The sequence below is a fragment of the Elephas maximus genome, chromosome 4, assembly GCF_024166365.1.
Source record: "Elephas maximus indicus isolate mEleMax1 chromosome 4, mEleMax1 primary haplotype, whole genome shotgun sequence".
NCBI classification, from domain to species: Eukaryota; Metazoa; Chordata; class Mammalia; order Proboscidea; family Elephantidae; genus Elephas; species Elephas maximus.
In genome coordinates, this window is record NC_064822.1 from 171,680,793 (window position 1) to 171,696,711 (window position 15,919).

A 15,919-nucleotide genomic window follows, 5' to 3' on the forward strand; every position below is an offset into this window, starting at 1 on the left:
AGCAACATCATGATAAACGGAGAAAAGACTGAGGTTGTCAAAGATTTCATTTTACTTGGATCCACAATCAACAGCCATGGAAACAGCAGTCAAGAAATCAAAAGACACATTGCATGGGGTAAATCTGCTGCAAAGGACTTCTTTAAAGTGTTAAAGAGCAAAGATGTCACCCTGAAGACTAAGGTGCACCTGACCCAAGCCATGGTATTTTCAATCACATCATATGCATGGGAAAGCTGGACAATGAATACGGAAGACCAAAGAAGAACTGACGCCTTTAAATTGTGGTGTTGGCGAAGAATACAGAATACACCATGGACTGCCAGAAGAACGAGCAAATCTGTCTTGGAAGAAGTATGACCAGAAAGTTCCTTAGAAGCAAGGATGGCAAGACTGCGTCTTACATACTTCAGACATGTTGTCAGGAGGGATCAGTCCCTGGAAAAGGACATCATGCTTGGCAAAGTACCGGGTCAGCGGAAAAGAGGAAGACGCTCAACGAGGTGGATTGACACAGTGGCTGCAACAACGGGCTCAAGCATAACTACGATTGTGAGGATGGTGCAGGACCGGGCAGTGTTTTGTTCTGTCGTGCATAGGGTCACTATGAGTCAGAACCGACTTGATGGCACCTAACAACAACTTCTAAAGAAAATTTTATATGTGCTTTTAGAAATAACTAGAAAATTAAGTGTATATATATATATAAACAGTTTTTTTCAGACACTAGACAATGGACATTGCCAAGACCCATGAGAGAAGGGAAAGAAATGAGATAAGCCCTACAACAGCCCCAGCTTTCTGCCTAAAGGCACATTCCAGACCACAGCTCAGGAAGGGAGAATTCCAGCAGAGCACTGCAGCCTTGCCAAGTTGAGAAGACAAAAGACTGGAGTTTGGCGAGGCTAAGGCAGCAGCAATTTTCAGGGCAGAATACTGGAGAAGAGGAAGCTATCAGAGAACGAACTTGAGAACTGAACACTAAGTCATGCATGTTGTTATTGGGCGCTGTCAAGTCCGTAGCTGACTCATAGTGACCCCACGGAACAGAGTAGAACTGCTCCATAGGGTTTTCTTGGTTGTAATCTTTATAGAAGCAGATCACCAGGTCTTTCCCCGGTGGATCTGTTGGATGGGGTAAAACTTCACAAGGACAGGCCGAGAATGACCAGGGAGCTGTAAACTGAAAAATAGCCAGTTTACACAAGGCTGGGGGTCATTCAAAATCAAACAGAGAGGAGAGGCCTCTTTGAATACCCATAGCATTCAGTAGAAACCCCAGAAGGGTTACACCTTAGTAGTAGAGCTTAAAAAACAGCAAACAACACTTGCTGTTGAAGCATTTCTGACTCATGGTGACCCCATGTGTCTCAGCGTAGAACTGTGCTCCACAGGGTCTCCAATGGCTGATTTTTCAAAAGTAGATCATGAGGCCTTTCTTCTGAGGTGCCTCTGGGTGAAGCCAACCCACCGATATTTCAGTTGGCAGCCAAGCATGTTAGCCTTTTGCACCACCCAGTGAGTATATAAAATAACAAATATGTACTGCCTCTTTAGCATAACACTATTAATGCCGTGAGTTTGATTTTCACATATTTTTATACTTAATTCTAAATCTCCCTTGGGTTAAAATTTGCCTACCTATTACTAAAACAGTTATGTCATTCCAAACTATTTTTGGTGACATTACTTTAGCTGATCAAAGATTTATCATTATCCTAGACTTCAGCCAGAACATTTCTAGATTCTTCTAAGTGACTCTAGTTTGACTGTACAGAGACTTCATAACTCAGACACAGAGCCGATCTCACAGTTCTTGTAGCCTGTGGCCTTAGATTTAAGTTAAATGTTACTAAATTATTCTGACGCCTCAGAGAATTCTGCAACCCCTATCCAGACTTTTATCTTTGATTGAATTTTGTATTTCTTTACTTCTTAAGATATTTAAGATCTTCTCACCTATGACTAAAGATGCTTGAACAAGATGAATCTTTTTTTTTTTTTTCATTTTCTCCTATCAGGTAGGATGAAACAATTATTATAAATAGTAAAATAGCATTCCAACAAATTTTGTTCCCATGGATTTATCTGGATTTGCCATCATATCTTTAAAATAATGTTACTAACAAAAGTCATTTTAATATTTTCTTCTATTAAAAGGAATATGACTGCGGTGTGACTGATTACACTTGTTTGGCCTTTCTAGTCATCATCCTGTAACTCCTTCCCAGGTGATTGTGTGATAGGGTAATTGTGGCCTACTATGGGGATTGGTCTGTTTTGCCTTAAAAGAGAGCCAATTCCAGAGCAGAGTAGAAGAGCCCACCACCACCAAGGAAGGAGAGACCCAACAGCAGAGACCCGGCAGCGATGGGCTTCCTGGCCCATGGACACAGAAAGCTGAGTGCCTTTGGGCAGAGACTGAGGGCCAGGGAGAGGCACGCGTGCGAGCACCGCTGGGGAGACGCTACCCTGATGGATGATTATATCCTGAGTGTTCTTGAATTGTAACTGTTACTTCCTAATAAATCTCACAATTGTGAGCATGGCCTGTGAGTTCTGTGTAGCCCCAAACCCAGTAGAGAGTACTGTGGGAGGGATGACTGATGTCAGAGTTGGTAAAGATGGCGGAGAAAGAAGGCATATCTGACCCCTGCCTCACAGGAATCAGCCTTGGGCTGTTGATCTTGGCTCTTTCCCCCTCATGGGGTTGGAGGAGGTCAGACACCTCAGCGAAGCCATTTTTACAAGGATACATTTAATGTCATTTTCTCCATGATACTTTATTAAGAAAAATGTTTACTTCTTAAAACAACTAAATATCCAGCAATCTTCTTATAGGATCAAATAGAAAACTAAAAGCATTAAAATCCAACTAAACAAAAATGAAAACTACTCTGCTAGGGCAGACTATCTTAGTATTTCATTCTCAGATCACGGGAGGAGCACCATTCCAGGCTTTACGTTAATTATGGTCAACGCTAAAATCTCGAAGGACATCTGAAGTTGAAAAAAGTGCCTATCACCTCAACCCTAGAATCACTGCCCTGAATTTTCTAAGGGGGGAACATTTTCTGAGGAAAGAAACTAAAAATAATGAGTGGGCAATTTCTCAAAAACTTAAACATAGAGTGAACATATAACCCAGCAACTCCAATCCTAGGTATATACTCAAGAGAATTACCACATACGTTCATGGAAAAACCTGTACACAAATGTTCGTAATAGCATTATTCATAATAGCCAAATAGTAGAAGCAACCCAAATATCCATCAATCAATGAAAGGATAAACAAAATGTGGTGTATCCATACAATGGAATATTTGCCCATAAAAAGGAATGAGGTACTAATTCATGCTACAACATGGATGAACCTTGGAAACGTTACACTAAGTGAAAGAAGCCAGACAAAAAAGGCCACATATTGTATGACTGCACGTATGTGAAATGTCCAGAATAGGCAAATCCATAGAGACAAAGTAGATCAGTGGTGATAGCTACACAGCCTTGTGAATACACTACATACCACCACTGGATTTCACAGGGTGAGTTGTATGGTATGTGAATTATATTCCATTAGAAAGGGATTCCAGCAATAAAAAAAAAAAAAGAGGGGGAAATGTATACTTAAAAAACATCAATGTCATAAAAGACAAAGAATATACATAGATACATAGAAAGAGAGAACAAAAGATAAAGCAAATGGGGTGAAATGTGAACATTAGTGAAATCTGACCAAGGGGTATACAGGTGTTCTTTGTACTATTTTTATTTTTGCAACTATTCTTTAAGTTTGAAATTGTCTCCAAATTAAAAGTTTTTTTTTTAATTAATACTTTTAAGTAAATACATACTTTTAATCAAAACCCAAACCCATTGCCGTCAAGCCGATTCTGACTCATAGCGACCTTATGGGACAGAGTAGAACTGCCCCATAGAGTTTCCAAGGAGCGCCTGGCGGATTTGAACTGTCGACCCTTTGGTTAGCAGCCATAGCACTTAACCACTACACCACCAGGGTTTCCATAAATACTTTTAGAGGACCACTAAATGGCTAATTTAAAGCCACTGATGAAGTTCTGCATTAATAACAAAATCAAAAATAGCCTCTTCCTTCTGAACGAAGCACACTTAAAAGATCCTGGTAGAAATAATATTCAGTACTAATTCCTGGCTATACAGTGATAGGTAATGTAGTAAGTTGGATAATGGTTCCCAAAGATATCCGCATCCCAATTTCTGGCCCCTATGACTGTTAACTTTATATGGCAAAAGAGACTTTATATATGTGATTAAATTAACAGTCTTGAGATGGATTTTTTGGATGGGCCCTAAATGTAATCATAAGTGTCCTTATAAGTGGGGGCAGAGGCAGAATTGACTATAAAAAGGAGACGGCAATGAGACCATGTAAGCAGAGACTGGAGTGATATGGTCACAAGCCAAGGAATGTCAGCAGCCACAAAAACGCTGGAAAAATTCTGCCCAGAAACAGATTTTCCCCTGGAATCTCCAGAGGAACCAGCCATGCCAACATCTTGATTTTAGTAAGACTCATCAGGGAACTCTGGTGGCATAGTGGTTCAGAGCTATGACTGCTAACCAAAAGGTTAGCAGTTCGAATCCTCCAGACGCTCCTTGGAAACCCTATGGGGCAGTTCTACCCTGTCCTACAGGATCGCTATGAGTCAGAATCAACTCGATGGCAATGGGTTTAAGACTCATTACGGACTTCTGATATCCAGAACTATAAGAGAATAAATTTCTGTTGTTTAAAGCCGCTATGCTTGCAGCAATTTTTTACAGCAGCAATATGAAACTAATACAAGTATGCATGAAACTTTGTGGAATTTTTTAATTTTAATATTTTCTTTAACCCAATATATCCAAAATATTATCATTTCAACATGTAACCGTTATAATTTTTTTTTTACTGTACTTTAGATGAAGGTTTACAGAACTAGCTTCTCATTAAACAGTATATATATTGTTTTCTGACATTGGGTACCAACTCCACAACATGTCAACACTCTCTCTTTTCAACCTTGGGCTGGTTCCCTATTACCAGCTTTCTTGTCCCCTCCTACCTTCTAGTCCTTGCCCCTGGGCTACTGTGCCCATTTAGTCTCATTTCGTCTTATGGGCCCATCTAATCTTTGGCTAAAAGGTGAACCTCCAGAGTGACTTCATTACTGAGCTAAAAGGGTGTCCGGGGGCCATTCTCTCGGGGTTTCTCCAGTCTCTGTCAGGCGAGTAAGGCTTTGTCTTTTTTTGTGAGTTAGGATTTTGTTCTACATTTTTCTCCAGCTCTGTCCAGGACCCTCTTTGTGATCCTTGTCAGAGCAGTCAGTGGTGGTACCCAGGCACCACCTCGTTGTACTGTACTCAGACTGGTAGAGGCTGTGGTAGCTGTAGTCTATTAGTCCTTTGGACTAATCTTTCCCTCATGTCTTTAGTTTTCTTCATTTTCCCTTGCTCCTGAAGAGTGAAACCAGTGGAGTATCTTAGATGGCCACTCACAGGCTTTTAAGACCCCAGACACTACTCGACTTCGTGGAATTTCAAGCCTAATAAATATCCATGTACATTAGTCCTGATGCCATGAGGCCTGGCAATCTACTTCCAAAAGGAAAACTACTGGAAAGGGAGCCCTGGTGGCACAAATGGTTAAGAACTCAGCTGTTAACCAAAAGGTTGGCTGTTCACGCCCACTCAGTGGGCCCGCAGGAGAAAGACCTGGTGATCTGCTTCCATAAGACTGCAGCCGAGAAAACCCTATGGAGCAGTTCTACTCTGTCACATGGGCCGCTATGAGTCAAAATTGACTCGACAGCACCTAACAACAACAACGGGCAAGTAAGGATTAACACAGTCAAGTGGTTTAACTTGCTATGATTTCACTTAACTGCCAAACGTAACTGTGATTCACAGCTCTTTTACCTTTTTCTAGACTGTTGGTGGCATGTTCTAGCTACTGTTACATAATTTTGTTAATAGTATTCATTATTCTCACCCCAAGCTCTTCCTAAATATGTAGCTGCTATGGGTGATAATTTTTATATGTTCGCTGTTTCCATGTGAACGACAAAGCAATGGGCACTGTAAGTTATATGCAATTTCCTAAATGCTTTCATAATGCCTTCATCAGAAATGTCAGGGATCACTGTAAACTAAGATGCTACAGTACTAAAAAATCTCTGAAGCAGAGTGACATGCAAGACAAACTTAGATTCTACCCACATCACCACATCAAGACAATGATATTCTAGAATGCCCTGTAAATAACCAGGTGGCATCCCTGTTAGTCTCCAGAGGACTACAGCAACCTGAGGCTGATTGCTATTCCTCCTACAGTTTTAACTAAGACATCATTTTATAGTTAACTTTGAAGAATGAGAAATCAATCAACATTTTGCTTCTCAGATCTTGCCTAAGATGAGAAAAGTTGATTTTTTTCAAATCATTAAACACTACGTGTATACAAGAATTAGGGGCCCTGGTGACACAGTGGTTAAGTGCTCAGCTGCTAACCAAAAGGCTGGAGGTTCGAACTCACCAGCTGCTCGTCAGGAGTAAGATGTGGCAGTCTGCTTCCTTAAAGATTTATAGCCTTGCAAACCATACTGGACAGTTCTACTCTGTCGTTTTATAAAGTTGCTATGAGTTCGAATCAACTTGATGGCAATGGGTTTTTGTTTTTGTTTCTCTCTTGGTATACAAGAATTGAAGCCCTGGTGGAGCAGTGGTTAAGAGCTTCACTGCTAACCAAAAGGTCAGCAGTTCAAATCCACCGGCCACTCCTTGGAAAACCTATGGGGCAGTTCTACTCTGTCCTATAGGGTCGCTATGGATTGGAATCAACTTGACGGCAATGGGTTTGGAATGGGTTTATAGAGAATTATAAACACTGAAAAGAATTTTTTTTAATCCTTCTACAACCATGGAAGAAGAAAGAAAGGGAAACAACCATTGTGTTTATATTTGAGTTGCTGCCCAACTTTAGATCCTTTTAATAGCTTTTAAAGATTACTACATGTTTTCTCAGCATGTATGAATAATACCTTTTTCTATTCCCGTTTGAAATATATCTTTTCTAGCTATAAAAAGTATTGTTTTTCTATAGAGGAGCCCTAGTGGTGCAGTGGTTAAGAAATCAGCTGCTAACCAAAAGGCAGACAGTTTGAATCCACCAGCTGCTCCTTGAAAACCCTATGGAGCAGTTCTACTCTGTCCTATAGGGTCTCTATGAGTCAGAATCAACTTGATGGCAATGGGTTTGTTTTTTTGGTTTATAGGGATACTAATCTCTAAAGATTAGTGATCTCTGATTAGTATCTAGACATTTTTGCTGAAGCAAGATATTTCTCTAATACTATGTCCTCACTGAAAGGATCATTTTTTTGTTATCATCTACCATGTTGCACAATTACTGTGTCAAAATAATTCAGAGAGAAATGTATCTTCTATCTTCCATGCATATACCACTTCCTGAATAACTTCTACTCATATTAATTGGATAGTTTTCAAAAGGAATAAAGTGTTTGGTAAAGTGCTATTTATTAAACATCTACTAGGTATATGGAAGGAGCCCTGGTGGTGTAGTGGTTAAAGCACTCATCAAAAGACTGATGGTTCAAATCCACCAGTGGCTCCATGGGACAAAGTTGTGGCAGTCTCCTTCTGTAAAGTCTTACAGCCTTGGAAACCTATGTGCCACAGTTTTACCCTGTACTATATGGTCGCCATGTGTCACAATTGACTTGATGGCAATGGGTAATAGGAGGCATATGGCACTACAGGGCATTACGATAAATACTAAACTACAGGGCATTACCATAAATACTAAATAAATAAAATAAAGACACAATTTTAACCTCAAGAAGCTAATACCCTCATAACAGAAGGTACTACATTTACACAGAAAGGTATAAATAACTGGCCAGCTATAAAGAATATTATGAGAAGTACCAGTAAAGTACTTTAAAAATTCAATGCAGAAAAAGGTCACTGTCTTAGTTATCTAGTGCTGCCATAACAGAAATACCGTAAGTGGATGGCTTCAACAAACAGAAGTTTATTCCCTCACAGTCTAACCAAAAACCAAACCCTGTGCCGTCAAGTCGATTCCGACACATAGCGACCCTATAGGACACAGCAGAACTGTCCCACAGAGTTTCCAAGGAGTGGCTGGTGAATTTGAACTGCTGAACCTTTGGTTAGCAGCCATAGCACTCAACCATTATGCCACCAGGGTTTCCCTTCACAGTCTAGCAGGCCAGAAGTCCAAATTCCAGGCATCAGCTCCAGGAGAAGGCTTTCTCTCTCTGTTGGCTCTGGAGGAATGTCCAGTGTTACTTTCTTGGTGGTATGAGGTCCCCGTATCTCTCTGCTTGCTTCTTTTATATCTCAAAAGAGACTGGTTTAAGACACAATCTAATCTTGTAGATTAAGTCTCATCAACATCACTGCCACTAATCCCATCTCATTAACATCATAAAGATAGGATTTACAACACATACACAGATGACAAAATGGTGAACAATCACACAATACTGGGAATCATGGCCTAGCCAAGTTGACAGATATTTTGGGGGGACATAATTCAATCCATATTGGTCACCTAAGATTAGGAAAAAGACATAAGAAAGGCAAAGAAAACCACAGACAATACATGAGAATCATAAATAGCTGAATTTGGCTGGAGTAAAGGGTACAAGAAAGGGAAGAACGGGGAATCTGGAGAAGTTAAAAGTTTCTGCCAACTCTAGGAGGCACTAAGTGCCGGGTTAAAACTTTTAATTCTGCTCACTAAGCAATAGAGGGGACTAAGGGTAACTACACGATTAATGCACTCAACTGCTAAGCAAAAGGTTGGAGGTTGAATCTACCCAGAGGCACCTCAAAAGAAAGGCCTAGCAATCTACTTCCAAAAAATCAGCCATCAAAAAACCCACGGAGCAGTTCTACTCTGATACATGTGGTGTTGTTGAGCATCAGAATCTACCTGACAGCAACTGATTAAGGGGTGACTTAAACATTTTTTTTTTTTTTTAAGTCAGTAGAAACAAGCTCTGGGCTTGTTTGTTTTGTTCTGTTTGGTTCTAGAAGTGGAAAAGCAAAGGGAAAAAAATCCCATATTTACTTCAGATCCCAAATTGGAGTTACCTTCATTCCAGGACCCTCCAGAAATCAAATGTCTCTGTTAAAATCCATGTATGGCAAGAGACAAACGAAACTGTAATTGAAAAGATTTTTTGAACCGTAACATCAGATGAACCAGCAAACTTTATCAGGACCAAAAGAAAGGCAGCACAGTGAATGACTGCAGAGTGGGTCTGTCTTAGTGCCCGAATCAAAGCTAGCAGGACATGACAGGCTGCTCAACGTCAATTCAGAATACCAACAATTCTAAGTGAGGAGTCAAGTGGGACTTTTCTCAGTGCACAGTTCTTTGAAGGCCATGTAACAGATGGCCTCTATTTACAGCCAAAGCCTGTAACTGTCATGAAATCCTCTTTTTATTTCTAAAGACTGCTAAGTGTTTCTAAGATAGTTCAGGGATAAAAACTTTGTTTCCAAAAGCTGGGCTTCTCAGCATGATGAATGGGGTTTTGTGCCTGTCGCTCGTCTTTGTTTTCAGAATACCAATTTTACCACTCTTGTAACTACTTATCTTATGAGGCCCCCTAGTGCTCATAACACACACACTTTACTAAGAGTCTATAAATACGAATACCACCAAGTGTTATACTAATTACCACATCAATCGGTAACCCCTTTAAAAGTATCCCTTTAGGGGAATAAATGATACAGACAAAATGCAAAAGATTGTATTTTAATTAGTTCATCTGAATTATTTGAGCCAACTTTAAGAAGACAAAGGCCTAGAAGAGACTAAGCAATACTTAATAATAAATTTAATTTCAAAATTATGGTCTGTGATGGTATTACTCCATGTCTCTTTTTTATTTCTTGATCCAGATAACATACTAACGAACCATAATATAAGTCTCAAAAAAGTTTCAGATGGTAATATACTGATTAAGTCTTTTATAAGGAGAATTCATCTATCATTTTGTATAATTGCAAAACAACTTACAAAGTCAACACACAGTATTTTCCTGAACAGTTGATTCATCTTCTGTTGAGGAAAAGCTGATATTTTTTCAAATCAATAAGCATTATGTGTATATGAGAATTAAAAATCTCAACAAATAGGAGTCTATATCATTTTAACAACTGTCATATTTATTATAACATAACTTTCTTCAGTGGTAGTCTCTTTTTACTACCGTGGCTTCAACTGACAAGACACCTGGTATTTAGCATGCAACTGTGAAATGTGTTACAAATGACTTAATGATAATTTAAGTACCCAAGTCTGCAAATTATATACCTATCTTTTTTTTATGTATGTAGGGGATTCCATTCCAGAACCACTAACACACCTCCATCCATCCATACCTCCCAACCCCGGTGTTCCTGGCCAAACTCACAGAATTTGTCGTTTTAATAACAGTAACAATAAGGCTCGGAAAAAACTCTTCCTCTTTTTCTCACCCTGGAAAGACTTATCTAATTGGTAAAATTGTGGAAAGGGGCACTAAGCATACCTAATTCATGCCTTCACTGGCTGTGGGATCCAGTCTATTGATAACATTCTCCTTTCTCCAGTCCAGTTAGTAGCCTGTTCCCGGGGGGAAGAGAGGGTTACAGGTATCCAGCTATTGCCTAGGGGTGGGTAGGTGAGTTTAACAGATTTGTGGTTGCTGGTAGGTGCCTTCGAGTTGGTTCCAACTCATAGTGACCTGAAGTATAAGAGGAACACTGCCTGGTCCTGTGCCATTCTCACAATCCTTGCTATGTTTATACCCATTGTTGTAGCCACTATGTCAATCTATCTCATTGAGGGTCTTCCTCTTTTCCTCTACTTTACCAAGCATGATGTCCTTCTCCAGGGACTGGTTCCTCCTGATAACATGTCCAAAGTACCTGAGATGAAGTCTCCCCATCCTTGCTTGTAAGGGGCATTCTGGCTGTTCTTCTTGCAAGATAGATTTGTTTGTTCTTTTGACAATTCGTGATATCTTCAATATTCTTTGCCAAGAGTATAATTTGAATGCATCAATTCTTCTTTGGTCTTCCTTATTCATTGTCCAGCTTTTACATGCACATGAAGCATATGAAAATATCACAGCTTGGGTCAGGTGCACCTTAATCCTCAAGGTGACATCTTTGCTTTTTAACACTTTAAAGAGGTCTTTTACAGCAGATTTCCCTAATGAAATATGTTGTTTCATTTCTTGACTGCTATTTCCATGGGCAGTAATTGTGGATCTAAGTAAAATGAAATCACTGACAACTTCAATATTTCCTCCACGTAGCATGATGATGCTTATCGGTCCAGTTATGAAGATTTTTGTCTTCTTTATGTTGACGTGTACTCCATACTGAAGGCTCTAGTCTTTGTTCTTCATATAGTTCAGCTTCTTTAATTATTTGCTCAGCATACAGATTGAATAAGCATGGTCAAAGGATACAGCCCTAACACACGTATTTCCTGGTTTTAAACCCTGCAGTATCCCATGTTCTATTCAAATCATTGCCTCTTGGTCTGTGTACAGGTTCTACGTGAGCACAATTAAGTGTTCTGGAATTCCCTTTCTTGGCAATATTATCCATAATTTGTTATGGTCCACACAACTGAATGCTTTTGCATAGTCAATAACACAGGTAAACATCTTTCTGGTATTCTCTGCTTTCAGCTAAAATCCACCTGACATCAGCAATGACATCCCTTGTTATCCTAATCTGCACTGGGCTTGAATTTCTGGCAGTTCCGTGTCCATGTCCTGCTGCAACCTTTTCTGAATTATCTTCAACAAAATTTTACTTGCTTGTGATACTAACGATATTGTTTGATAATTTCCGCATTCTCTTGGATCGCCTTTCTTTGGAATGGGCATGAATATGGTTCTCTTCCATTTGGTTAGCCACGTAGCTGTCTTCTGAATTTCCTGGCAGAGAAAAATAAGCACTTCCAACATTGCAACCATTTGTTGAAACACCTCAATTGGCATTCCATCAATCCTGGAGCCTTGTTTTTTGCCAACGCCTTCAGAGTGCAGCTTGGACTTCTTCCTTCAGTACCATCAGTTCTTGATCATATGCTACCTCTTCAAATGGTTGAACATCTACCATTTCTTTGTGGTACCATGACTGTGTATTTCTTCCATCTTCTTTTGATGCTTCCTGATTCTTCCACTCAAGTACTATGACCTTGTGTTCCATGAAAGCAGTAAACCAGATATATCAGAAGATTATAGGTTGGACACCTACTTGTTTTGACTCTTAGCTGGCTGCACATTTTGAGAAGAGGGTAGAGATCATTAAGTATGACAGATATGGTTCAACCTTATTACCGGTAGCTCTACAAACCTGGGTAACATACCTAACCTTTATAATCCTCAGTTTTCTCACCTGAAATTAGACATGATAATCCTTATCTTATACAGCTATTGTCAACATTAGAAAAAATATGTGTGAACCACAACACATAGTCAGTGTACAAGAAATAGCATCGGTAAATTATGATCATCAGCCTCAACAACGGTATGCATATGGGTGAAGGCCACCACAGATTCATGGGATTGCTGAATAACACTAATTTAAGGAGGCTGGAGAAGAAAGGCCTGGTGATCTACTCCCCAAAATCACAACAGTCTGATCCAAAGGTGATCCTGGGGACGGCCCAGGGCCTGGCAGCTTTTCATTCCGCTGTGAACGGAACTGCCGTGGGTTAGGGCCCACTCAAAGGCAGCTAACGACAACAAGGCCCCTGTCGACTTCCTGTGGGCCCAGATTCCAGCCCAACAGGCGACTTCTGAGTGTGGATGGGCATATGCACTCCAAGGAAAGATCTATCTCTACGAAGAAAAGTATGTTAACAGCCTTCCAGAAATGAAGCATCAGTAAAATTATATCTTCTTCTTTCCAGCTGGTCTTTGTACACATATGTATTAAAAAAAAAAAAAAAACTTTTTTTTTTTTTTTTGGTCTAATCTACAACTATGGTCTCTTCTCATCTGGAACAAAAGGGAAAGAAGGAAACTAAAGTCTCAGAGAAGGAAGTAGTCTACGGGAACCACGGCCTCATCTATCCAGAGGCCAGCAGAACGAGATGGTGCCTGGCTGCCGCTACCGACCATTCGGATCAGGGCCACAACAAATGGGTCCTGATGCAACAGAAGAAACGTGTGGAACAGAACTCAAGTTCTTAAACAGTCCAGACTTACTGGACTGGTTAAGACTACAGGCTCCCTGAAACTATCACCCTAAAATACTTGGTAAACCTTAAACCAAAATCCCTTGAGGTTACCTTTAAGTTAAGTAACAGACTGCTTGTAAAATAAAGAATATCACTTGTGAGTAATAATCCTTTAAAATCATCTATATGAGATTAAAGGGTCAAAAATTACTCTAAAGCAAAGATGAAAAGGTAAGGGACCAGGGAAACTAGAGTACAACCAGAATAGAATGAATGAGAATGATGACACATTGTGAAAAATGTAACCCATGTCACTGAATAATTTGAGTAGAAATTGTTAAATAGGAACTAATTTGCTATGTAAACATTCACCTTACACACAATAAAACATTAAAAAAAAAAAGAGAGAGAGACTCTGAATAACACACTATATTTTCAATCAACTTACCAAGACAGGAGTACAAACCCTGGCTTATCCAAGCTAATATGGCAAGAGTTATAAGGTCGCCAAAACTAGCAGCAATGGGTGTTGCAACATTATCAGGATTTATGCCAGTCTTCTTTGAACCAACAATAACCCCAACCATTATTATTCCTAGAAAAAAGAATATTCATCACTTTTTATGCTGTGATTTAAAGAAAATCAATCCCCCAACCACTTAAATATACAGGATAAACAAATGGTATATCATTTTCAGTTAGATTACTGCTTAGATAAGCTGGCTAAAGCAACAAAATACTTTATGCTAATGCTTTGGCAAAACGCTTTTCAAGAAACTCCAAGTGAAGGTCACAGAAGATTTGAGAAGTTCAACACTGCATTTAGAAATGTGAAAACTATTGTAAAATGACATGAAAGCTAAAAAAATTCCAAATTCTGTAATATGTATGTGTTAGATTTAATACACTTGTGTGTATCAAACCCATAGATTTTAATTTTAATTCTCAAATAAAGTATGGAAACAGGAAAGAAAGGTGTGTACGGAACCCTGGTGGTGTAGTGGCTAAGAGCACAGCTGCTAACCAAAAGGTTGGCAGTTCAAATCCACCAGTCCCTCCACCAGCTACTCCTTGGAAACCTTATGGGGCAGTTCTACTCTGTCCTAGAGTCGCTATGAGTCAGAATTGACCTGACTGTAATACGGTTGGGTGTGTGTGTGTGTGTGCGTGCGTGCGTGCGTGTGTGTGTAGCAACTCGGAAGAAGACCAACAAAAACAGATGTGTTTACATACTCGTAGTCAGAAGTGCTTGCTTCTTTAATTTAAAAGTGCTTAAGCATTAAGAGAAGGTAAGTAATTAAATCTGGAACACTGGAGGCCAGAACACAAGAAACGATCTTTGTAAAAGATAGTATTTAAACCCAAAGCTTCTGTCTACGAACTGACAGCTAGAGAACAGATGAAAAGTGACTATGTACTTGTATTTTTAAATTCTTATTTTCTTGAATCATACAAATGGGAGGAAAATGATAGCACTGATAGCCATACCCTATTGTACAGGTTTTCTTGTGCCAACTGGTATAGATTTTCTTGTGGCAGCATATCATTAAGAGGACGCAGTGCAAAGAAAGCTTAAAATGTGCCAACCATAAATCAATATGGAAGCCTAAATATGGCTATTGAAAAAAATGAGCAGAAGCTCACCACATTTTTAGACAGAAAATGACTAATTTTTATTTTATTCCAACATACTCATTTCATAGATAATAAATCTGAGGTGCTGGGAAGTACAGTTTAATTACTTGCTACGGTCACGTTTTTTTCCGCTATCTTGTGTTTTTACTACCCTGTAAAGTCAAAAAGGAGCCCTGATAGCACAGTGGTTAAAGCACTCGGCTGCTGACCAAAAGGTCAGCAGTTCAAATCCACCAGGCACTCCATGGGAGAAAGATGTGGCAGTCTGCTTTCATAAAGATTACAGCCTTAGAAACCCTATGGGACAGTCTACTCTGTCTGTCAGGGTCACTATGAGTTGGAATTGACTTGACAGCAATGGGTTTATAAGGCCAAATTTAAACAAGCAGGATCTTTTGTCTTGCTTCAAACAGTGCCACACATCTTGCATTCTGGAGGCTTTATAAATTACTGGATTTATCTTTCCCATAATATGATTTGAAAATAATATGAAATTTTCCATATGAAAGAAAAAAAAGCAAGTGCAGAAAAGTTCTAAAGATTTATTATGCAGTAATAATCAAGATATGATCATACAGAATTATATTTTTTAAAATCAGCACATTTAAAGATCTACATGAAAAGTTCTCCTATGACAGAATGTCCTCTATTGTCTTTTCGGCTGAAAACAAATATTTTGCATGCATCATCGTCTAGCAGAAAGAACTGGGAGTAAGAAACTTAGGTTTTAACTCTGACTCTGCTACTACCAAGCTGATGACACTGAACAAGTCACTTTACCTGTCTAAGTCACAGTTTTCTCACCTACAAAATGTAGATAATAGTATCTGCTTTACATATACCAAGGTGGCTATGAGGGTCAAGTTATCATAAAATTAGAAAATACATTATTCAAAGTTACAAGCTTTAGACAAATGTATTTTAAAATCTAAATTTTAAATCCTAGGCATTACAAATATTTGTTAGACTGAATTTTTAAACAACTCTTTGTAAACGAAACAAAATCAGAAAAAGAAA

The 15,919-nt window shown here is 39.2% G+C and overlaps 1 protein-coding gene across 11 annotated transcripts in view; it reads right to left on the minus strand.

Moving 5' to 3' along the window:
* The window catches only part of SLC41A2 (solute carrier family 41 member 2), a 164,469-nt gene that overhangs the window by 74,743 nt on the left and 73,807 nt on the right, over positions 1-15,919 (minus strand). For all 11 annotated transcript variants that reach the window (XM_049884245.1, XM_049884246.1, XM_049884242.1 and 8 more), the window contains one exon: positions 13,716-13,862. In XM_049884245.1, coding sequence (XP_049740202.1) covers positions 13,716-13,862 — 147 coding nt within the window. The remainder of the gene's footprint in view (positions 1-13,715; positions 13,863-15,919) is intronic.